This window comes from Pelmatolapia mariae, linkage group LG7 (assembly GCF_036321145.2).
Source record: "Pelmatolapia mariae isolate MD_Pm_ZW linkage group LG7, Pm_UMD_F_2, whole genome shotgun sequence".
Classification (NCBI taxonomy): Eukaryota; Metazoa; Chordata; class Actinopteri; order Cichliformes; family Cichlidae; genus Pelmatolapia; species Pelmatolapia mariae.
The window spans coordinates 54,697,972-54,723,917 of NC_086233.1; the positions used below are offsets into that span (position 1 = coordinate 54,697,972).

A 25,946-nucleotide genomic window follows, 5' to 3' on the forward strand; every position below is an offset into this window, starting at 1 on the left:
ACATTCTGGAAAATATTCACTGTCTTGCGCATAGAAGAGAGGAAACTCTACACATGAGACTGTGGTGGGTGTTTTTGGAAACTATCATACTATGATAGGTCTAGTGAAGTTAAGACCTTTATCTTTCAATTCTGACAAACCTCTCTTAAAGGAAAAGTACAAAATTTCTCAAAATGTTCACCCATACTCACTTAAAACTCAACTTAAAACTTAACTGAGCCTTAATTTCAAGAATATAGCCGACATGAAATAATCTATGGTTTATATAAATAAAAAAAACAAGCAAATTTTAACTTTGAGGTTTAGTCTTTGCCCCAAGGGAGGAAGAAGGTACTTCCTCACTGCTACGGTGACAAACCAATCTACTTTGTCACCATAGGAAAACTAGATCAGAAAAGATATCACATCTGTCACCAGATCCGTTTTTGGTGGCTATAGATTGGTTTCAGCAAAGGTTTGGGGAAGTTTTTTTTAAACTTCCAAACCACATTGTGATAAACAGATTTAGTGTAGCAGTTACTGATGGGATATACCCAAATAGTGGTTTGAATATGTAAAAAATCCCCTTTCTTTATTTAATAAAGGACAGACATTTCCATCATAACCCCTTTTACTGTTAACCAGAAGCTTTCTGTGATGTCAGGACTGTCGTTATCACATGCACATTGACAGATTTGTGTGGACACATTTGAGCATATAGACACAATCCATAATGTTGCATGTGACTAGCTAATGTGGACAGTTTTGGACACTGAAGGTCAAGCTGTAGGTTTTTCCTGGAAAAGATCATCCTTACTCTTCCTCTCTCACAATTTCACACCGCTGCTATCTGAAGTATAACATCCAGGAGAGATGTTTCTGTTTATGTTCCAGGTTTTCACATGGTGCTTGTTTATCCTCGTGTCTATGTAGATTTGCAGAGATTTGCGAGGCCCCTTGTTTTTTTCTTTTTCAGGCCTCTGAGGGCCTCCACTTTAAACAGGATACAGCAGTTATCTGAAAACCATGGTGACAGAGAGGCCTTCCTGAAAGTGTGGGCAGGTCTTAAAAACCGATCGTTTTATGTTTAATTTTTGTGCGTGTTTGTTGCTCCGTGGACCTAGTGATGAAAATGTGCAAAGAGCAAAAGAGGGTGAAGTCATACTGAATCTTGCACCAGTATAGGAAAGGAGTTGATGTAAATAATTGCATAATTGCAGTGTACATAAACTCCACCCCCTACATGTTTGACCTACTTCTGAGTGACTGGGGGTTCATACCAGCAGAACACCCACCATATGCTGAGGCAGTGTCTGTTCAAGAGAACTTGGTCAACTTAGTAAAACACCATTTTCTTCTCTTTTGTACTCACACCAACAGACAAACTGCATTCTTTCCATAGTTTTATCCCTCATGTCTGACACGACTACAATTTAGGGCACATAACCTCAGTGCACTGCTGGAGAAAACCACAAATAAGACTCTGTTCTTAAGTGATATTCCACTTTCATGATTTGTGTTTTGGAAGAATTTTCCAATTAGTTCACTATTTTCAGTTGTTTGGGGGTTTTTTGTTCCCCAATTTGTGTGCATTAAGAAGATGATGTGTTCGGGCTATTTTGTAACTAATAAAGCAGGGTGCCTTTTTTTTTTTTTTTTTTTTTAAATAAAATCTGGGCGACACGCCCACTGTCAGCCTGTCTGTCTGTGAGATGTTTTCTCCAGTTGTTCGGGTAACGTAATGCATTCAGCTTTTGCTGCCTTTCCTTCTTTTCCCTGTGAGTGTTCAGCCAAAGTTCAGCTAATTCAATCACTGATGGATGACTCACGCCAGTGTCCCTTTGTGCACAGACACACAAGGGCCAAGCGTACGCATACACATGCACCACGGTGCTTGCCTGGATGAGGTGTGTGAGGTCACTGCTGCGTCAGCCTCTTGGTACGCTTGTGAAATAATCGGTTCTCGCACAGCTTCACGAGCCAGCTGATGTGCCGTGATGCTGTTATATATATTTCCTGTTTCATGTTGTCTGTCTGGAAACCTACCCAGTTCTTTCACTCTCTCAAATGGAGAAATTAAAACAAAATTGATAGCAGTGATCTAATTTTGACAAAGTAGGATATTTTTTGTAACCTTTTTGTGGTCCATTACTTAAGACTAATTATCAATTTTTTCTTAATTATTTATTACAATTATTTTGGCTTTTTATTATCACACTAGATCGTCACACAATCATTTGAGTGGATAAGATGGCACATTCATCACATTCAAAGAAAAAACAAGTGTAACTCTAGCGTAACAAGTGAGCAAATTAGAGACTACATGTCATTTCCCGCATGTCTGCCTGTGTGTCAGCGTTTGCATACATTTGAATGTGATGCAAGGGAGCTCACGCAAAGATCCAGATACAGTTATTTAACTGCGGCCCTTGGATGTTGTCACAGAGGCCATTATTAATGGTCCAGCCAGCCAGATTTATTGAGCTTTAGTGTAGAGTTTTCCTCTTTAGCTTAATGACTGCCAAAAGGAATGAGAGCAGATGGCTTCCTTACAGTAAGAGCAATATAGCCACAGAGTTGGACAAAAGTACCCACTAATTATAATGTCTATTTTATCACACAGACCATAGACACACTACATTTATATGTCTTTGGGATATAAATCTCACCCACATATACAGTATAAACATATGCTAACTGATAGGAAATTTGACAACTTGCATGATTTTACATATACAATTTCAACACACTCTACAAACAAACTCAGATATTCTTTCGCAGCACTGACAGAACAGTTCATGTAGATCACTGAAAGGCCTCAATAACTTACAAATCATACAGGTGCAGAAACAAGACTGACAAAGTTCAACTCAACGGTGGGAGCTAAGCAAGTCTGAGTGAGAGAATTTTTGTGCTTTCCATGTGTCCGTGCACTCATCTGTCTGTGTTTGTGTGAAAAAGCTGAATAAGCAGGATTTACAACATAGAGAGCAAGGCCCTTCCAACAACACACACACACAAAGAGTGCAGGAAATCAAGGTCAGTGTGACAATTGTGTGCATGTGTGTGTATCAGAAAGAGACAGAGGAGGTTCTGTACTTACATTACCCCCTGGTGCACCATAATCTCTCCCATTTTATCCTTAGAGGGGGGTGGGGGCAAAAGTGTGCTTGTATTGTTTCAGTTTCTCTCACTGGAATAAAGAGACCCCAGTTGTTATAGACTTACATGGTACATTGTGTTAACATAACAACTCTTAGAAAGCCATGTGTAACAGATGGTCTTTCTTTGTGTGTGTGTGTGCTTGTGCTTGTGGCACAGAGGCAAAGTTAAAGATGTTAATCCTTTAAAAGCATCTAAATCACTGTTCTGGGTTAGTAAAGCACTAAGACCACTAGTGTAGTTTGTTTAATATATTATTACTGCTCTTTACCCTCTGTGCTGGAGAGTTGATTATTTACACATAACCCCAGTGAAATGATGAGCCTATTGCATTATGTAAGCAAGTACTATAAATGCCACTTTTAACTTTCAAAGATACGTTTTTGTACTGTTTATGGAACTTTTATACTGGACTGCATTGTTTTGCGATATATCTTCCAATTCCTGTTCCCAAAACTCTGGAGCTTATCCTAGCTGTCATAGGGCAAGAGACAGAGTACATTCTGGGCAGGTGACCAATCTGTCCAGGATGGGCACAGGGTTATGATAAATTTAGAATCACCAATTAACCTAACCTAACCCCATGCATGTCTTTGGACTGTGGGAGGAAGCTGGAGTTCCACACAGGAAGGCCCCAAGTGGGATTTGAACCCAGGACCTGCTTTCTGTGAGGTGACAGTGCTAAATGTCCCCCACCGTACAGCCCAGAGCGCTGTTCCTTGAAAGAATATCAAATGGTTTTAGACAACAAAAGACAAGAGACTGACTGCAGATGGGGCGGCCTTGATTTGTGCATGCCAAGGCTTTGATACACACTGCAGGTCCACTGGCACGCACTCTAATTCACACTAACATTACAGCAGTTGTATGTAGGCACACAACACACACACTCAATCACATTATTACTCAGCCACTTAACTCCATCCTTTTACCTATTTGTAGCCCTCCACCCCTCCCAAAGCTTTGCCCAGGGCCCATCGTCAAGGTAACCGCCAGCACTCAACTCTTCCCAGACATCCTGGCAAGGTGAGTAGACACACACACACACACACACACACACACACACACACACACACACACACACACACACACACACACATACACACACATGCCCACGTGCATTCAGAATATCTGCTCTTTATCAGTATTTACTGCAAACAGACAAAGAGAAGTCTCCCTGGTCATTCCGTAACAAACATATTAGGAAACACAAATTCTTCCATAATAACACGCTGACGCATTGGGGCCACAACTGTGTGAACCAGATCATTTCCTCACACGCAGTAGTAACTCTTTTCACGTATATGCCATTTCTTTGCCATTCAAAGTTGTTTTTTCCATCAGCAGATGATAGCTCAAGGTAGATACCCCCCTCCCAAATCTGTGCCCAACAAATCAGCAGGGATGATGTGGAGGTGGAGAAGGGAATCAGGAGTAAAAAAGGAGGAAGCTTGTGTTATTTTCCGTACCTGATAACCCTCCATCCTCTGCCTCTCTGTAGTCTGACCTGTCAGACGCTGTTTCCTGGAATTCTGATTCCTGAGGGGAGTGTTTGGAAAAGGGAACACAAAGGGATACTGTCAGTCATTGTCAGGTCTTCACTGAATAACAAACATATTAATCTAATCCACATGGCTACTTTTGGCTGCTCCCTTATTGACAATGGTTCACCACAGAGGGTAGCTCCAAATGTTAGATTTGGCAAGTACAACAGATACCCTTTCTGATGCAACGCTTATATGTGGCTTGTTAATCTGGATCTCTCTCTTGTTAGTCAAATGTGTAAACCAGTGCATTATGGAGCTTCTACTCACATGGCCATTAGTACAGGCCTTTAAGGGGCTGACTAAAGTAAAGTGTAGCTGTGCTACAAGAAATAAAAATAAATCCAATATTTTAATGCAATTTGCACACAATAAAGGCAAAATGGGAACCTTAGTTATGCTTATTAACATACTAAACCCTATTTTTAATAGTTGTTTATAGAAAGAACAGTGTGCCAGGATTGTTGTCATAAAAATTTCAGGCAAAAGTAATAGTTATGTGGTTCAAGGAGACTATTTAGAGGCTTTAAGTTTGATCTTATCAGCTTTATGTCTGTGACAACAAAACAAGAAATGCCTTTGCACATGTAAGTTTAGTTTCTGTGGCTGCTTGCAGTGGTGTATTGTGAGATCCTTTATGTTCTTTGTTCTCTATTGTCCTCTTCAAACTAACCTCACCATTTGCCTACTAACACCATTCAGTAAACCTTTACTGTAAAGTGTAGTTCTGGGCATGTGTGAATGGCTGTGTGGTAGAGGGTGATACAGAAGAGTTTGTGTCATTGTTTAAAGTGGAAACACATTTTTTATTTACCATCTAATCATTCCTCCTGTGTGTGTTCATGCATGCACGCGCATGTGTCTGTGTGTGTGTGCATTGTACAGAATGTGCAGATATGACAGCAGTCGGGTCTGGATAAAGGAAGTGTTCCATAAACATGTCCGGCTTCGCAGGAGGGGTCAGAGATAAATGCTATGACGGATTTATCTCTCACTGATATGGGTCCACACAGACACACAGATGAAGCCTTTTGCTCCAAGAGATCAAAAGCTGCATCTGTTACACTGGAAGTCTTAACAGAAACATTAATGACTAAGTCCAGAGAATTACACCGTGGAATGACTCGACTGGGCGATCACAGTTATTCAAAAGTCACCTTCTGTCACACACTCCTACTCATTTCTCGTACTTGGTATACTGCACAGTATTCTCATTGCAGTCATAAAAGGTCATATTGTTACATTCCACTGCTTGAACTCTACAACAATGGGGACTTTATTTCATACCTTGATGGTAGGAGTCAGAAAGGCTTCTTAGTGTAAGTAGTTAGTTGTTAACCTGATGGAGTAATATAGTATAATAGTGGTGCATATGATCAGATCATGCCTATGGTCCAGTGAGCATGAATCTGTTGTCAAGATGGAGGAAGTAAGGTGGGTGTTATGCAGACTTGTGAAAGTAAATATTGTGTAACCGCTTTCCTTTTGCCACAGAGAATGCGAATTACATGCCTAAATAAAAAAGGTTTCTCATTCTGACTCTGATTCACCATAACATAGTGTATATTAACAACAGGGATTCCTGTGTGCATTCACAACCTTCAAATCCAAACATGCATTGTACTTTTTGCTAGTGTGCAGTTCTACTACAGTTGAATTTCGAGGCTACACAAAATCAAAAAGTGCTTTTATTTGATCTGGTGAATAATGGTTATAGTCAACTCAGTGCTTTGGTGTCTAAAGGAGAAGATTCCTCATACCAACCTTTTGCATCACAATAACTTGCCATAAGATTTGTGTAACATAACTTAAACTTAATAGAAATAATGGCAAAAATGATCTTCAAAGACTCACAGACAGGCCATGCAGTTGGCAGTTTACATTTCAGGATTCTTATTAATACACCACCCCTCTTCCTTCTGAAATTTTCCAATGCTATTTGGCATTATTGATCAGAGCCTAAGGCCACAGCTTACATAATTTGCCCTCCTCCTCTTGGAACAAGATGGAAAACCTCGTGCAGAAAGTCTAAACACTGTTTAAATATCAGTTTTAAAAATGCAAAAAGATGCATGTACACACACACACACACACACACACACACACTCATAGCACGGCACAGATGTATGTGTTTGAGGAACTTAAGCTACAGAAGCTACAGAGATCATGTTGAAAATTAGCTCCGGACACGTTTCACTGACACATTATCTACAGCTGGTGGCAAAATACGTGTGTGTACATGCATGTCTGTGCGGGTGTGTGTGTGTGTGTGTGTGTGTGGGGAGGGGGGGATTTTCAGAGTTTTTTTAACCTGATTAATAAAAACTGAAACTTTAGTTTCTCCTGATAAGAAAGGTGTTAGTTTGATTGAGCTAGATTACTCTTTGCAAACCCACACAGGATGAATGAACAGTTTTATTTGGGTTCTATGCCCCCTTGTGGTTATATAATTGATTACAACAAGGCAATGCCCCAGCATGAAGGAAAATGAAGCAAGCAGCACATCTTTCAAATACCAAACAGTCAAAGTCTTAATGATCACAGTGTGGCTAGTATTATTTTTCTTTGAGAATGTGTGTGTGTGTGTTCCTGTCTAGCTATCTTTGTGGGGACCGAAATCTGCATTCTACTATACTTGTGAGAACCAACAGTCACTTGTGAGGACACACAACCCGGTCCTCACAAATTTGAAGGCATTTAAAGGCATTTTTGAGGCTCAAAATGTGGTTTTAGTGTCAGGGTTACAATTAGGTTATGGTTAGGTTTAGGGTAAGGGTTAGGGTTAGGCATTCATTTTTAATGGTTAGGGTTAGGGTAAGGGGCTAGGGAAAGCATTATGTCAATGAAGGTCCTCACTAAGATAGCTGAACGGGGTTGTGTGTGTGTGTGTGTGTGTGTGTTTGTCTGTGTGTCATCATGGAAAAATATGATCCTGGTGACAGCTGCAGCAGAAGATGCCACAAAGACGGCTTCAGGTACTTCTTCACGTACTTATATGTATGTGTTTGTGTGTGTGGTTATATATTTTCAACATGCATTGTCTGACCTATGAGTAACAAGGTGTTTGTGAGGGTGGTTATCTTATTGGCCACAAAATTCTTACCTCACTATGTCTGATAACAATGGAGGGTCTGGGAATGTGAGTATATTTGAGCTCCAGCTCTGGACTACACTCAGACTCCAGGATGTCAATGTCCGAGTGCTCAGACAGGCTACGGGACAGTGGAGGTGACTCAAAGTATGGGTCATCATCTTTATCCTGCGTGTGGCAGACAGAGTTTGGGTTGGTACCATTTATTTTTCTGGTCCTGGAGGAATGGGCAGATGTACAGCTGCCGGCCCTCTGAAGGTGTTTGTGCTGAAATTCCTGTGGGCTGTCTGGTAGGGCTTCTGGCTGAGATATAACTGGATCTGCTGCTGGAAGTTCATGGTTATTACTGCTTTGCCTGGAGTTGTTTGCCTCCATAGACGGTGCAGGGTCAGTGTTAACATCAGCTGGATTACCAAAACAATGACCTAGAGATGAGCAAGGTAGTCCATGCATGCCGGCAGATTCAGAAATGACCAAGAGAATAAATAAAATAAATCCTGAAGGCTCTAACATCAGGCAGATATGTGGTTTCCTAACACAGCAATAAATGCGTAGTACTTTCTTGTGGATCATCCAGCACTGGAGTCTGAGGTACTGCCATTTAGGTATTCATATCATTTAAAGGCACATGAACAAGTTGTGATGTGATGTGTGAAAAAAAATCTTCATACCCAGGAAAGACTTTTGGTTTCATCCATAACAATTATTTCATTAATGCAATAGTGGTCCATTTTTCCTGAAGCAACCAGATCAACAGCTTATCCGAGGCTCGTCTTTAAAAATCCATAATGTGTCAGCCATCTTGGTGAATTGATCAATCTGTTAACACGTTATTCTCTCATTGAAAAAAACAAACAAAAGAAAAAGGGGGAAAAAAACCCCAAAAGCTAAACAAACCACAAACAGTTTTTAACTATAAAGCAATTATTTCTTCTTCTCTTCTCAGTACCTTATCTGCCACCCTGACAACCAGCATGAGTACGACTGTCTCAGGGTTTTATGTGCATATGTGAGTGCCTTGGTGTCTCATTACTCGATCAGGTAGTCCCTGGCTTGTTGTGAATTTGGAGGCTGGGGTTGGTCCACCTTGTTCCAGCTGGACTCTGGTTACCATCTGACTCAGGGTCAGTTACTAATACACTTGCCCTACACTTCACCACTATTAATTAATGAACTCATCTGATCACAGAGCAGCAGCTCAGGGTGTAAAGGTTATTGCAGCGTTACAGATGGTTGAATATGAGAGTTCAGGTTACAGGCAAACACCGTAAGTGATAGGCCTCAGATGAGAAAGAGAAAGGGGGGAAAAAGAGAGAGCTTGAGAGAGATGGATGGATAGATAGACAAATGCAGAGAGAGAGAGAGAGATAGAGAGAGAGGGTGGAGGCTGGCATCAGTCCTCACAGAAAAAGTGAGACGGTAGAAAGCCAGCTGCCTTTAGGTGACAACTACTTGAATATTCATACAATCGCATGAAGAAAAGCTGGATCAATAGTTTTGTTGGTTAATGATTTTTCATAGGGAATATCAATTTTAGCATTGTGACCCAACACATTCTAATCCTAATTTGGTTACGGATGCTGGTTTGGACTGTTTCTTTTAATATAAACGGCACAGGCTCTGGATAAAGGAAGTATTTGATGTAACCTTTATAGGCTCAGATATCATACTTATATTTTAGACCACAATTATATTGCATATAATATTTCTGATCGTCTAGTTGTAATTCTGATTAAAGATAAGCTATAGTCTTCATTTGGTGCAAGATGCATAGTTTTCTTAGTTGAAACCAAAATACTCTATACACAGGAAAAAAATTCAACAGAAAAGAAATTATTGCTAAGTTTCCTGCAACAGAATTAAATGTCAGAAAGGGTATATACTGTCAAGCAGGGTAAAATTTCAACCCACGTGAATTTAACAGCAGGAGTCGTGACTCTCAGTGTGTGAACAAAGGGAAGTCCTAGCACTGTGGACAAGCCTTGTGACTCAGTTTAATGCAGCATGTCATAAATTATCCACGTGAGTGCCACAGGAAAGCAAGTTGATTACACAGCCTGCCAGGCATTTTTTTCCCTCTTGAAACTATTATTATTTTATGCGTTTTCTCACATGCTGTAAATTGGGGGGACAGGTTCAGTCTCATGTGAAAGATGGGTCATTTCTAAGTTTCAAGTTCTTGGTGGCATTTTGGTCCTAAGTCGGTTGCACTGCTGACTGTAGGAGAAACACCAGACACAACAATTAAACTATTATGTCACCGATATGTTTACCATTTCCAAAGAAAGATTAATGTCTGATGATCAGCCAGTGAAGGTCATAGCAATTTTACACACGTTTTTTATTTTAAACACAATGCTTTCCTTAGATGATTAAACTACTTTCAAATTTCTGTCCATTAAACAGAAAGTTAATAAGAAAACTGTTCAAAAAAAAAAAAAAAAAGAGAAGAGAAGAGAAGAGAAGAGACTCATAATGTGCATTTCTGTTACATCTACAGGCACAGAGTTGTTCTGTCAGGCTGCTCTTCCGTGTTTTTTAATGCGGTTTGGTGCTATGGGTGTAATGCACACCCTGACAAATTGAGCCAGGGTGTTATTATGAAACATGCATGAGCTTTTTTTGTGTAGGGATGTAAACAGAGACATACAGGCTTAGAGGGACTTTATAGCCAAGAATAAAAACATGCAACCAAATTATATCAATTTCATTTTCAGGTTGACATTATTTGGAAGCTTTAGAAATCTTTTTTTTTTTAAATTTGTTCATTTCAGGCACAACAAATACATATATTGAACATAAAGTGCACAAAAACAAAAAAAAAATCTTCTATCTGTTAGGCCTCCAGTAGTAACCCGAGCCTGACAAACTCATACATGTGTTCAAAACCAAAAAAATGAGCACAAACCAGTTTTTCCATGTCAGACAGATCAGCTGCAAATGCTACACTTACTATGTTAGACTTTCAGAGTTGCACGCCGAACATTTATCTCCATAAATTTCTCACTTCAGACACAAAATAAAAAAATCTAAATTTGATCGTTATTGCACAGGCAGTAGATAACACAGCTAACCAGAGCCGTCCACACAGTAATGTTGCAGAGCTTTGTTTCCCTCTGGTGGTCAGTTATGTGCATGACAGTCACTAGTGTATAATATGAACATCGAATTGAAGCTGCTCGCAAGATCATGAAAAAATCCTTTCAAAATGTTGTGTGCCCAAAAAATTGCTGCTCGTTTGCCTTTAGCCACCAGTACTATAATTAATATGCTACTAAACATTTCGCTATATTTTGTATATTTAAATGTTTTTGTGATAGTCAGATATTTTTAATAAAAAAAAAAACTTTATTTTTTTATGTAAGCAACACTTCGGGAGGACCAGGAGGTTAAAAGCATGAATCAAAGATGCGCAAAAGAAAGAAAATACAACGACAGCAACAGAAGGCAGCATTACTTCGCCTTCAAATTAAAGGAAAACTGGGGGCTTAACTTCTGCAGTGAACATTTATGCGTTCCTAAACACATCCATATCACAAAAATGACATCATACAAAATGATGCATTTCACTAATCACTACCATCACAAATCATCAACCGTACGCACCAATCTTTATTTTGAAAACCTTAACCGGAAGCCCATTTTTTTTTAATCCTACACTGCTTGAATCTGATGAGGCATCCCTGGAGCGCGCAGCGTAATTGCAGGTGGAAAGGCTGGGAAGCAAGAGGCGATACAAGCAGGTGTCAAGCCGGGTTCGGGTTCATGATACGTTCCGTTTTTCTACTGGATTTCGGTTGTTTTTGTGTGTTTGTGTCCCCGCCGCCACCTTCGATGATCTACAATGCAGACCTCAGCTTGGCTCGTCGGTCGTTGCGCTCTCATCCTCTGCGCGCTCCAGCTGATGGACGGGGCGAAAGGACAGAAGCAGTGTACTGAGGTGAGGCTACAGTCAATCAGTATGAGCTGTTTATCGCTATATCAAAATAACTGACTGTTTATATAGAAAAGAAAGAAAAGGCAAAAGGCTGCTGTGTCTGCGCACGCCTGAGCGAGTTTTTAATCTAGTGATCGAACAGTAAACACGATTAAACATTGATGTCACATTTCCGGGTCGATTTACGGTGTAGGTTTGGAGTCCCACTTTATAATTTGCAGCATGTGTGAAGACGCACACCTTAGCACTGCTTTCTGTTTAAATAACGCGAACAACATGAATCACTGTTCAGGTCTGGTGTTTGTTGAACTTCACCAGTCTGTGCTATTAAGTTATCAGTTTCCTGCATGAACTGGCTTTTCCTTCCCTCTGGTCTGGCACAGCTCAACACGTTCTGACACTAGGCTGGCAACACACACACACACACACACACACACACACACACACACACACACACACACACACACACACACACACACACACACACACACACACACACAGAGACAGAGGTGTCCCAAGATAGAGGAGCAACATTCCTCTGTTTTCACACTGACAAAGAGATTACTGGCCTCCAGTTTGTTCCTATATGGTGGTTAAATCATTGTACAGCTTTAGCTCTTCTGGGGAGGGTGAGAGTTACCAGAGCTGATATTTACGCTGAAAGAAATTTATTCCAAAGAGGACTTTGCTGAATCATGGTGTGAGATGAATATTGAACAGCTGCCACATCAGTGATTGACCACAGCTCTTATGGGAGTCGCAAGAGATAACGAGGGTTTAGTGTTTCACAGTTCACAATCCTGTATTTATTTTTTGTATCACTACAGCAGTAAAAGCAGTTTGTGTACTAATATGCTTGATTTAGCCTCATTTCTTGTGACCTTTATCGGAAAGCGTCACTGAGCTCTACCCTTAGACCCACTTAAAACCAGGGAAAAAAATCACTCCGCACACAACAGCCTGCATGTGCCGGGGTGTCAAAATCTGGTTTGGCTCAAGGAATAGCATTATGTAAACTGTCAGAAATTAGGCCACCCGCCTCTGTAGACACAAGATGAGGAGAAGTGGAATCAAGAACACTGGGCCAGTGCTTTTCACTCATGGGCCACAGATTAAAACAATTACATGCAATAATCGAATGTCTAAGTGAGCCTACTTGAAATGTTAAAAGCTGCTGGTAAAATGACTCAGCCTCTTTCACCAGCAGCCCACTGCTGCCATCTCCCCTACTCCTATCACCATGGAGATGGTTTGTTGTGACCAGGGGCAGAAGAATGGTTTTAGCTTTAGAGATTACACTGTGACTGGCATTCATGTTTTTCAGCCATTAGCAGCTGGATTCTGTAGTAATTCATTGTTTGTAGCAAGCAGTCTGCTCTGATTTGCTGGTGATTCTTATCTGGAAGAGATGATTCTGTGCTTTGGTTTGGGTGGAGATGTTTGCTGACCTGCCTCTGGCCTATGTTTACTCAGGTTTTATGTCCAAGCCTGCTATGTTGACTGACTTCTTATGTTTTGTGTGTCTCCCTGGCAGACTGATTACTACTTTGAGTACACGGAGTGTGACAGCACAGGATCTCGGTGGAGAGTGGCCATCCCACAAAACCCTGGGGCCTGTACTGGACTACCAGCGCCAGTGCGAGGCACAGAATGCAGTGAGTTAAGTGTGCGTGTGGAAAATGACAGAAGCTGATGTGTGTATGTCACCTTCTTATCAGTAGCTGGAACTTTCACCACCACAACCTGACTGAGTGTGTTTGGACGTCGACCAACCATAGAGTGAAGCTACAGGCCAATAACCTTGGAGCAAAAACTATGTTACATAATATCTTTCTGTGCCTGCTACGAAACAAGGCACATAATTGATGGCACGTGTTGATGCCTGCAGTTAGTGGTTGTTTAATGTGAAGTGAAAGGACAGGGAGATGTTAGTGTAGCTCCAAGAATGCACAGGTACTGAAAAAAATGTGTCCTTGAGGATGTTTGGCGCTTTTTATTGGGCCATGTAGCTAACCTTTCCAGTCGATGCTAATGTATTTTGTTTTCTTAAGTAAAAATGTGAGTCATAGAGAGTGTTACTTTTTTCTTTTTGTAGTTTTTGTTTTACACTCTTATCATAATGGAGCCAAGATGACACCATTTCATTACATGACGGAATGCTCATGTTGGTGGTCATACAAGCTTGGTCTTTATCGTTCACCTGTACAGGTTTGCCCAGTGCTTTTTTTTCAACACCACCTCACTAATGGATCGAATTCAACAATAGGGTTCATGGATGCTTTCTTTTCTTTTACTGTTTTCAAACCTACGTGTGTTATGTATGCATAAACTGTTTGGAAAAAATTATTTTATTTATTATTTTAATAATAATAGTGCCGTGAACTGGAATGCACTGAAGACTGAACTAACAAAATGCTTTCCATATCAGCACTGTTTATCACCTTTTGTTATTTTAAAAACATTTTTTGTTTCCTTCTTCCTCCTCAGACCACTATTTATATACACTTGTGTTCTCATAGGTTCGTCATCTAATTCTAACTCGCATATGATATTTCAGTGTCATTCACTGTATTGAAATGCAGCACACCACCCACTTAATGAGCTTATCTGTCACCAGTTGTTATGTGTAACTATCAAAGTGCCTGCCAGAGCAAACTATTTTTAAATCTAGCCTTGAAGCAGTCGCATGCTTTCACATTTAGCATAGAGAAGCATCACAATGCCATTAGACCAGAACAGGTATGAGGAAGAACTGTCCTCATACCTGTTCTGGAGAAATGCAGACACACAATGGCTCAGTGAGGGGAAAACAAGTACAAAGACACTGTGTAACAGATGTAAGAATGAAGTTTCTCAATCACTGCGGTTACATTACATGTAATGGCTGATGCGACCATGCTTTTTGCTGTAGAATGTGAAGAAGGTTGGTAAATTCAATAACTGTTTTCTTTCTCTTTCACTGTGTCCACTAGCCTTCTCGTGTAAGGCTGGAGAGTTCCTGGAGATGTCAGCTCAGGAGTGCACTCAGTGTGCAGCAGGAAGCTACTCCCTCGGTAGCGGTATCCGCTTCGACCAATGGGATTACATGCCTATTGGATTTAGTAGCCTAGCAACCTCCCTGGAGAACAGCCTGCCGGGTTATAACAGCCTCACCTGTAACAGGTAATTGAGTAAGACATTTAAAAAAGGGAAAAAGTTGGGGAAAAATACTATGCTGGATTTATTTATTTTTTTCTTGTAGCTCTTCCTGGGTTCCTCAGGGAAACTATCTGGAGTCCAACAGGGATGAATGCACAGTCTCTCTCATCTATGCTGTGCATCTGAAGAAACAAGGCTCAGTTAGCTTTGAGTACCAGTATCCTGACAGTAACCTGCTATTTGAGTTCTTTGTGAGTATTCGTTGCCTTTCAGTGGAAACATCTGCCATCACTTCATTATTATTGCTTGTATATACATCTATCTATGCTATTTTATTTGTAAGAAGCCTGCAAGAGCTAATTAAAAAGTACTATAGATTGTGCTCAAGCTAAAGCATAGTTACATAGTTTTCTTACAGTTAATTCTAGTACTTCATTTTTTTGTATTTTCCCCCGTCCACTTATCCTAACACAGCATTAATGTAGTGATGCGGTGTGTATGCACGAACATATAAACCATGCACAATGTTGTAACTGAAAATTACTATGAAAAAAGAGGGAAGGTTTTGATCTGATGGGCACTTTCTGCTTGTGTGTGTTTAGATCCAGAATGACCAGTGTCAAGAAATGGATCAGTCTGATGACAAGAAGTGGCTCAAGCTCACCAAGCATGGCGAGTGGGCAACTCATACGGTAAATGTCTCACAGAGCAAGATGCCGAGTAGACAGAAAGGGCAGGTTTTTGGCCTTGTTCTCCCAAAACAAATGTATTGTGTAACATCCCCCAAGCGGATAGAAGCAGGAAGCGTGTACACAGAAAGGAGCTGGCATCATTTTATTTTGTCTCCAGTAATTTTCCACTCATGCTGTAAATGAGCTTCTGCACGTACATATTTTGGTTTCTGCATTGTGAATTAAAACGTACAATTAAATGTAATATATGGATCTTCTTGAGATAGGTTTCTAGTGGTGGTACTGCTCCTTGCTTCTTCTCGCAGGTTAGATTAGACTTGTTTGGTTCAAGAAAATGTTCCACATTGTTCTGCTATTTTAATTCCTTAATAAGAAAAAAAATATATGAATTTACTTGCGTGGCATTATATGCTATGAAAACAAAACAAACAATCTGTATAAAGTTACTGTTGTCCTGCATACTTTGCAGTTTATGTTTTCTGAACTTGTGCTGTTAAGCTTTATACTTCATGGGTAGATGGCTATAGAGTTGCAGCTTAGCTGCTGCAATTAAGCTGATCGCATATATAATGACCTTTCTTAATTTTCAGATAGAATATATTATTAATATTTAATCCCAAGCTGATGATGCATTGATATGTGTATTCTAGGTGAACCTGAAATCTGGCACCAACATCCTTTACTGGAGGACTGGTGGTGTTACGATGGGAAAGAAAGTGGTGAATCCTGCACTGCTGAAAAATATTCATATTGAGGGTTGGTGGTTACTTTTGCTTTTTTCTTTTTCTCTTTATAAAAAATGACAAAAAAATAGTTCAAACAATTACTTCTTCTTTCTATCTTTTCTGCTCCGCTCAGGTGTTGCCTACACATCAGAGTGTTTTCCGTGTAAGCCGGGATCTTTCAGTCGAGTCCCTGGCTCCTCCTCATGTGAACCCTGTCCTCGGGACACCTATTCTGGCCATGGTGCCAGTTCCTGCACTCCCTGTAACACCAGCACTCAGTATGCAGGTATGAATAAAAAGCTAGATTTGCCATTTCAAATCTGTTTTGAATCCTAATTGCTATCACTGCTATTCACAGAAGCACATCTAAAGGATATAGATAGAGCTTGTCCTATTTTTATGTCACAGTTGTCAAACTTTAGAAAAAGAAACACAGTGAGCCCATGTGATCGCAAGGGAATAGCAGGTTTTGGCAACTGGGGCAGCAAAAGTAATGCTTGATCTTTATGTTAGTATATTTGCTAACATATGTAATATGATAGGAAGGCAGCCAATGCACTAGAATCTTGAACTAGAAGTTTTGATTTTTTTCCCCCAGGGGGTATGAATGAGGACTTTTCAGTTAAAGTATTGTGGTTATTTTATTTGTATGATGTATCTTGTAACATACTTTTACATACTGCTACATAATGTTAACATACTTTTTGAAAATGTATTTAGTTGGATCTTTCTACTCAAGTGATTTAAAAAAAAAATGTATTCTGAGTTTAACCTCAGAATTCTTTCTCTTTTCTCAGAATTCCGGAAAAGAAGACAAAAACACATGCCCACTTTCCCCCCCAGTGGCCCTAGTCCTCTTCCATTGCTAGATCATTGAGGGAATAAACATATTTAATTTAGTACAGCTGTTTTTACATATTGTGCGACTGTTGCTTTACTAGTGTTGTATCCATTTAAAAGGAAATGGGGGGAAATCGATTCTGCTTAAAATTGTTCCTGTTTTTAAATAATTGTTTGCTTTATATCTCCTATGCTAATATTAATATAATTTATTCCCACTTTTCCTAGCTGAGGGATCTGCCTCATGTAAGGACAGACCTCCCTGTTCCATGAAGGATTATTTCCAGATCCACACAGCTTGTGACCAAGAGCGCAAGGTGAGAGAAAAGAGGCTACCTCTTTACTAAAGAGCCTGTTGAGACTCGCTCTATAATCACAGTTTGTCCTTTTTATTCCAACTCACACCTTTTCTATCTGATTTCAGACACAGGTCATATATAAGTGGGTTGAACCTAAGATCTGTCTTGAGAATGTGACTGGAGCTGTGACATTGCCTCCAAGTGGAGAACGAGAGCCCTGCCCTCCCTGTAACCCTGGTTTCTATAACAATGACACGGCCACATGCTCACCATGCCCACCTGGGACCTTTTCCGATGGCATGAAACGTATTGAAAACTTTCTATCTTACAGTCCTCATTTGTCTTTCACTTACCTTTTGTTTCATGCAGTTTCCCAATTGTGTTTTTCACTGTTTGTCCCCCAGCATGTCAGCAGTGTCCTGCAGGCTCTGAGCCCACCTTGGGTTATGAGTACAAATGGTGGAATGTTCTTCCTTCTAACATGAAGACTTCCTGTTTTAATGTCGGCAATTCCAAGTGTGACAGTATGAATGGTAGGTGTTTATGGCATGATATGCTCACTTTTGCTCTTTCTCTCAATTCTGGTCTATTTTGTCACTGTATTGTGTGATGACTCAGATGAAATGACTCAAAAAGCATGGCAAATATTTGGCTACCATTAGCAACACGACACTAACCGCAACACCAGCAACACCCACACGACACTAACCGCAACACCAGCAACACCCTCACGACACTAACCGCAACACTGACATGACATTAACTGCAACCCTGACACCAACGTCCCCCCCAACAACAAAAACATCACCCCCTATGACAACAATGATGCCAACAGCTCTTCCTTCTCCTCCAACAAACTAGCTAATTGTGCTCATGGGGAGGAGGGGGGACGGTTTGTCTTTATTTTAAGCAAATACACCAGAGTTCATGCAGTTTCCTAAATGTTTATACATTATTATACTATATTTATTTATTTATTTTCATTTTCAGGTTGGGAGGTTGCAGGTAATCACATCCAGACTGGAGCCGGAAGCTCTGATAATGATTACCTCATCCTCAACCTCCATGTTCCTGGATTCAAGTAAGGATAGTTGCTTTGAGTTTTTTAGCCTCCATCACTTTTGCCAATGAGCTATTTCTTTCAGTTGTGACTAAGTCCCTTCTTCTGTCTTCATATGCTTCTGTTTATTTGCCATCAGGCTTCCTACTTCAGTGTCGAGTCATTCAGGGGAAGAATTTGGTCGCATTACATTTGAATTTGAAACTTCTTGCACAGCTGACTGTGAGCTCTACTTCATGATGGTGAGAAAAGTTACTGACATGATTGCTGCTCTGAAAAATGTTACCATAGATTTTCAAACCAGAAATTTGTCTAATGACTCTTTTAGGATGTAAACAGGAAGAGTACAAAAATAGTGGAGTCTTGGGAGAAAAATAAAACAAGGCAAACCTACACACACATCATGACAAAGAATGCTTCAGTTTCCTACACATGGGCCTTCCAGAGGACTAACCAAGCTTCAGATGTGAGTAGAAGTACACAATTACACACAGATAAGAATATTTCTGTGAAGGTTCTCAGTCATCCAGGTCATCGTAGTCAAAGGAGTTTGCAAAGAAAAGCGTCTGGACTTCTTTAAGTTGCTTGAAGACGTTTCACCTCTCATCCGAGAAGCTTCTTCAGTTCTAAGGTCAAATGGCCGAGAGTCCCAGATTTAAACCTAGTGGGAGTATCCCCCCAAAGAGGGACAAAGGACCCCCTGGTGATCCTCTAATCACATGAGCCAAGGTGTGAAAGCGGGTTTCCAAGGTGTGAAAGCGGGTGTGAAACTCCTTTGACACAGATATGAACTAATTTAAACTATATTCACTTCAAAGCTGTCAGTGAATGGTGTTCATTAATACTTTCCATCCATCCATTCATTTCCTTCCACTTATCCGGGGCTGGGTCATTAGGGCAGCAACCTAAGCAGAGAAGCCCAGACCTCCCTCTCCCTGGCCGCCACCTCCAGCTTGTCTGGGGGAACACAAAGGTGTTCCCAGGCCAAATGAGAGATATAATCTCTCAAGCTTGGCCTGGGTCTGCAACGCGGCATCCTCCCAGTGGGTCATGCCTGGAACACGTCACCCTGGAGACCCTAGCAGGCATCCTTGTCAGATGCCCAAATCACCTCAATTGGCTCCTTTTGATGTGGAGGAGTAGCAGCTCTACTCTGAGCCTCTCCTGGATGGCCAAACTCCTCACTTTATCTCCAAGGGGGAGGCCAGCCACGCTTCGGAGCAGGCCAATTTCCGTCACTTGTATCCACGATCTCGTTTTTTTGGTCACTACCCAAAGGTCATGAGCATGGCTGAGGGTAGGGACGTAGACCGGTAAATTGAGAGCTTAGCTTTTAAGCGCATGTCTCTCTTCACTACAACAGACCGGTACAGCATTCGCATTACTGGCGCTGCAGCACCAATCTGTCTGTCAATCTCCTACTCCCCTCTCCCCTCACTTGTGAACAAGACCCCAAGATACTGACCCAAGGCACTCCACTTGGGGCAGAAACTCGTCCCTGACCTGGTTTAGTGTGGACATTGCACCCTTTTCTGGCTGAGGACCATGGCCTCAGACTTGGAGGTGCTGATTCTCATCCTGCCGCTGGAGACCACCGCCTGATGAAGTCAATGGAGCCACATCATCTGCGAAAGGCAGAGATGAGATTCTGAGACCACCCAAGTTGAAGCTTTCTGTCACTTGGCCTAGAAATTCTGCCCATATAAATTGAATCTGTAACAAACGGCAACCCTGGTAGAGTCCAACACCCACTAGGAACGAGCCTGACTTATTACAGGCTATGCAGACCAAGCTCTTGCAATGGTTGCAAAAGGATCAACTAGCTTGAATCAACAGGCCAGACTCCCCATACTCCTGAAACACCTCCCACAGAACTGTCCGAGGCACAAGGTCAGATGCCTTCTCCAAGTCCACAAAGCACATGTAGATTGGTTGGGCAACCTCCCATGAACCCCCAAATATCCTCAAAAGGGTAAAGAGGTGTTCCAGTGTTCAGCGACCGGGACAAAAACCGCATTGTTGGTCCTGTGTCCAAAGTTCAGTCTTTGTGCAACACCCAGAGCCTTTAGGAACCTCATCCACTCCAGGGGCTATCCCACCAAAGAGTTGTTTAACTGCCTCGGTGACCCCACCCCTGGTGATAGATGATTCGTCCCCCTCCTCCCCAGACTCTGCTTCCTCTATGGAAGATCGCACGGTCTTCTGTTTATTTGCCATCAGGCTTCCCACAGTCCCACCTGAGCCAACTCACCACCAGTTGGTGATCAGCTGTCAGCTCACCACCTCTCTTCACCCAAGTGTCTAGCACATACGGCTGCAGATCTGACGATACAGTTACAAAATCGATCACTGACGTGTGGGTGTCCTAGGGTGTCCTTTAAAATTATAAATATGTTTATATATTATTAATTAAATTAGAGTTATATATAAATATATAACTCTAATTTAATTTACCTCAAATATTTTAGTCATCTCATATAATTGCAAACCTTATTACACATCATAAAGTGCAAAACTGTAAAAGAATAGCAGTAACCTTTGCTTCTTGCTTTTGGTTTTAAACTGTCTTTGGTTGCTGTTGTTGTCGTTGTGTTGTAATTTGTGCAATAGCTAATAAAATCTGAAATGACTGAGTTCTTGAGGTCAGACCACTTTAGGCACACCAAGTACTCCCTTCTTTTTGGTTCTAAAGATAAATTCTGAAGTGTCATTCAGTGTCTTGCACAATATTTCAACACTGGAGATTTTATTTCATGTCATCTAGCTGATGTGTATTTATCTCTCTCTACCTAAGGTACGTCAGTATGTCAAAGATGTGGCGCGAATCTACTCCATCACTGTGAGTAACGCGGTGGATGGAGTGTCCTCTAGGTGTCGGGTTTGTGCCCTCGGTGCACAACCGTCCAGCTCTGCGTGTGTGCCGTGCCCACCTGGGCATTACATAGATGCAAGTACGAGCCAGTGCACAGAGTGTCCACCTAACACATACCTGATGCCTCACGCTGCACCAGGCCCTGATGCCTGCAAATCCTGTGGACCTTCCAGCAAAAGTGACAAGGTTTGTTGCTATGATTTGAGAAAGAAATTAAGAAAATTCTTGTTATCAGTAAGGCAGTACACCAGATACCTGTGTGTTTGTTTTCCAGGAGCACAGCTTATGCTATAGTGACTGTCACTTCACCTACACAGAAGGCAATGCCACTCTGACTTTTGACTTCAGCTCACTTGGGCCAGTGGGGTCACTGATGAATGGCCCAAGCTTTACTTCAAAAGGAACCAAGTACTTCCATCACTTCAATATCAGTATCTGTGGAGGAAAGGTGTGCAAAGATGAAAATGCGCAGAAAATCCTGTAATTTTAAATGTGTTGTGCACAAACTGAATGTCATTGCAATTTTCTCTTTTTCTTTAAGGGTCAGTTGGCAGTATGTACAGACAATGTAACAGACCTATCCATCACCGACTCCCAGAGAGAAAAGGAAGGGCCCAATGCCATCACGACCTTCATCTGTCAATCAACAATAATCCCAGCTAGTGGACGAGGATTCCACACAGCCCTCTCCTCGCAGTCCATTAACCTGGCTGACACATTTGTTGGTTAGTGAGCATCAAACACAGACGGTGGCAGTGAAGAGAATTGAATTTAGGATTTCATTTTTATACCTCTGTTTTTATTTTAAAAGAATAAAATAATATGTGATAATAAGTAAAAGGTCCTTTTTTTTGTGGGGATCATTACTCGTGTAATATAAAAGGTCTTTTTTGCTTGTCTTTAAATGTTAAACTCCTGTCATAGAAAAGATTAAAGACAAATTAAAAGTAGACATATTATTAAGTAATACATTTCTATAAATATTAACAGGGGCAACTGTGGATAACAACCTTGAAGGAATAAGTGTAACACCAGATTTGTTTCCCAAGACCTCCAAGAAAGTCCCTGATGTCAACCTTTACTACAGGTGCCTATCATTACAGGCATTATTTATAGAGTGAAAAAAAAAATCAGTGCTTTAAGCTTCTTGCTTTCTGTGCTTTTTGGTGTAAGGTCTTTGGAGACAACTTCATCTTGCGAGTCGGGTCGGAGCGTGGTGGTGACACTTCGCTGTAACCCAGACAAGAGCACTACGGGGGAGCTCTCAGTACCCAGGTCTTTCTTATCAACGTCTCTCTAATTTTCATGTGTTGCATCACAGTTTGTCACTGTTCTGTGCTGTGGTCCAGCTTACTGAACAAATTGTGCCTTTGGCTATTTCAGTCAGTGCCCTGCTGGAACGTGTGATGGTTGCACCTTTCAATTCTTATGGGAGAGCTCAGGGGCTTGTCCTACATGCACAGAAAGAGACTATCATCAGATAGAGGGAGTCTGCAAGGGAGGAAATCAGGTGTGTGTGTGGACATATACTTGTCTATGAGTACTGGATTTTTTTTAAAGGCACGTTTAATGTGAATTAAAACAGACTGTGTACTGCAGCTTTCATTTGAAGTGGTTTATATTCACCTCAGATTTTAAAATTCTTATCCAATTTTATAGCCAGCCAAGCAACCAAACGGGTTATAATTCCACAACTGTTCATGCTAACAAGCCTAAAGATTGCTAGCATCCAAAATATCCATGTATGTAGAAAAATCCCTCAAAGCTTAAAGTCAACACTATAACAGTCTTTGTTTCGCTTAAAATGCAGGTCGCTGGAATGAAGACAAACCTATTAAACACTTCAAATTTCTATTTACACTTACCAGTGTATGCGCTGTCCCATTCATATGTGTATATCCACCCTTAGGACTTGCTGTATGTGTGGAATGAACCAAAGCTGTGCATGGGTGGTGTGCCCTTGCCTGCTAAGAAAATACAGACCTGTGAGGGCATTGAGTTCTGGATCCAGCTTGGTGCAGGACTGGGAGCTTTCACTGCAGTTTTGCTTGTTTCCCTGACCTGCTATTTCTGGAAGAAGAACAAACGGTATCTTTAGCTTCTTGTTCTTTAACTTCTCACATTATTATTTAACTAAATTTTTTCCTCCTTTTCCCCTTAATTCCCCTTAATATTCTCCCCTTCTCCCTTTCTCACCTTCTTCCTCATCACTGCTGTAAGATTTTAGCTTCACATGTTTTGTTTTTCTCCTTTTTTCTTTCCTTAACTTTGTCTCTTCTCCATTATTACCAAATCCCATCTCTTGCCATTCTGTCTCTGTAATGTCACAGTATTTATGTGAAGATTCTTCATCTTCTTCTTCTTGTAAATTTCTGCAGTATTGATTCTGTCACTTGTCTCTGTGCAAGGTTGGAGTATAAGTACTCCCGGCTGGTGATGTCTGCTAATAAGGAATGTGAAATGCCAGTGGCTGACAGCTGTGCTGTGATGGAGGGAGAGAATGAGGCAGACATGGAGGATGAAGTTGTATACACAAAACCTTCTCTATTTGGAAAACTCAAAGCCATAGCATCCAAGGTGAGAGACAAAGTATCACTATACTTTTACATATACTTTTAAAACCACAAAATTCCACAGTGGTAAAAAACAAACAAACTATATACTGTTGCAAAATAATTCTCTTTTCATTTTCATTTTAGAGAAATGGAGATAACTATGAAAATGTGCAGCTAAACTCGGCTCATTCCAAAACACTGGTGTGGAGCTAGAGTGGAAGTACCGTGAAGGGGGCTGAGGGGAGAAATCAAACCCTCAAGAGACTTTTCCCACTTTGTGACCCCTAGCTAACCATCCCCTTTATAAGCTTTGATACCTGGAACACCAACTGTTTGTATGTGCACACACATATAGACACAACATCAGAGCCATGTTCAAACGAGTCACACTAACCTGGTGGCCTTAAAGCTTGGTACGATGGAGCTGTCCAGCTAAAGACTGTGAAGCAGGTGTGTGACTGACACTTCCTGATAGCTGTCTGATTCTAATTTATTTCAGGAAAAAATTGATAGAAGAGCTCAGGGTAAGACAAAGACCTATTTAAGATGTCCTGTTTTGCTATTTTTCTCTCTTCAGTTTGTGTATCGTCCAACATTTCGTTGATACCTGTGGTATAGTTCATCTTCAGGAAAGCTATGATTTGCCTTTCCATATCCCACAGATGTTTACACAGATTGGTTTATTCTTTTCATGTACAATCATTATCTTCTCATGTTTTTGTTGTTTTTTTTTATTTGAAATTATATAATGAAGAGAACTACTGATCAGTTGAAATTTGAATTTGCCATATTCTCTTTGGGTTGTGGTGTGGACTGTCCATGTACATCAAATAAATCATGATGTATTTATGTATAACCTGACTCAGATTGATTATCTCATTAAAAAGCTGCTGAGAAATTAAGCAATAAATACATTTGACTTAAGGTTAAGTCAAATGTATTTGTTCAATACTATTTAGACTCAAGGTACTTTTGCATGCTTTGCAGACTGAAAAGAGGAATACAAAGAGACATTTATAACATCTGTAAACATATGTATACAAGCTTGCACAAACAGTCATTATTAAAATATGAAGACATTTCACAGATGTCCAGTTATATACAGTAGACCTGGTGCACTTGCTTGTATTTAAATGGGATCGTCACCAAAAATTCAAGTTGTTTCTAATACAGCCTTAGTAAAAGCTATGTCAAATCGTCAGTAACACTATGGGGGGGGGGGGGGGGGGCAAACAAAAATGTAATTATGAAGCAATGTGTACTCATCAACCACTTTGTTAGTGGTTAGTGGTATATGTATTGACATGGTCAAGATGACCTGCTGAAGTTCAAACTGAGCATTAGAATAAAGAAAAGAGATCTAAGTGACTTTGAATGTGGCGTGGTTGTTGGTACCTGACGGGCTGGTCTGGTTCACACACAACCATCCTCAAGGTTTACATTTCCCCACAGAGGCAGTGCTTTGTGGGAAAATGCCTTGTTGATGTCAGAGAAGAATGGCCAGACTACTTTGACCTGATAGGATAATGAGAATAACTGAAATAACCACTTAACCACCTAAAACCAAGATACGTAGAAGAGCACCTCTGAATGCACAACATGTCACAGCTTAGAACATATAAGCTGCAGTAGCAGAAGGCCACATTGGATGTTGCGGTTTTCTTTATCATGACAGTGAGTTCAACGTACTCATTTGGCCTCCACAGTTACCAGATCTAAATCCAATAGAGCACCTTTGAGATTTGTGCAACGCCAGATGCAGGAGATCATTCTACATCGCAGTGGTGGTGTGTTTCAAATAAGGTCTTTTTGAATTTGATGGGAGCAACATATCTCAAAAAAACTTGGGACAGGGTAATGTCCCCATTTCATTTAACAGCAGCTTGTAATTGTGAGCAAAGGAGACCATGTGCTGGAATTTTTGGGAGAGGTGATAATGGACTCACTAGCTGCTCACCAGTCCTGGGTCTTCTTATTTGTATTTTTGGTTTTCTGGTGTGAGAAATATTTGACCCATGTTATCCTAAAAAATAATTTCAAATTTAAAACAAT

General features: G+C 40.8%; 1 protein-coding gene across 1 annotated transcript; it reads left to right on the top strand.

Annotated features, from left to right (window-relative positions):
- The first annotated feature begins 11,444 nt into the window (after positions 1-11,444).
- On the top strand, positions 11,445-24,732 carry elapor2a (endosome-lysosome associated apoptosis and autophagy regulator family member 2a). The gene is made up of 22 exons (XM_063479784.1): positions 11,445-11,716; positions 13,248-13,368; positions 14,686-14,875; positions 14,955-15,102; positions 15,454-15,543; positions 16,194-16,299; positions 16,402-16,554; positions 17,337-17,425; positions 17,533-17,713; positions 17,812-17,940; positions 18,398-18,488; positions 18,607-18,709; positions 18,796-18,933; positions 21,262-21,525; positions 21,614-21,787; positions 21,881-22,064; positions 22,330-22,426; positions 22,513-22,614; positions 22,723-22,849; positions 23,249-23,427; positions 23,748-23,916; positions 24,039-24,732. The coding sequence occupies exons 1-22, from the start codon at positions 11,621-11,623 to the stop codon at positions 24,105-24,107; spliced, it is 3,000 nt and encodes a 999-aa protein (XP_063335854.1). The 5' UTR covers positions 11,445-11,620; the 3' UTR covers positions 24,108-24,732.
- Positions 24,733-25,946: the final 1,214 nt, after the last annotated feature.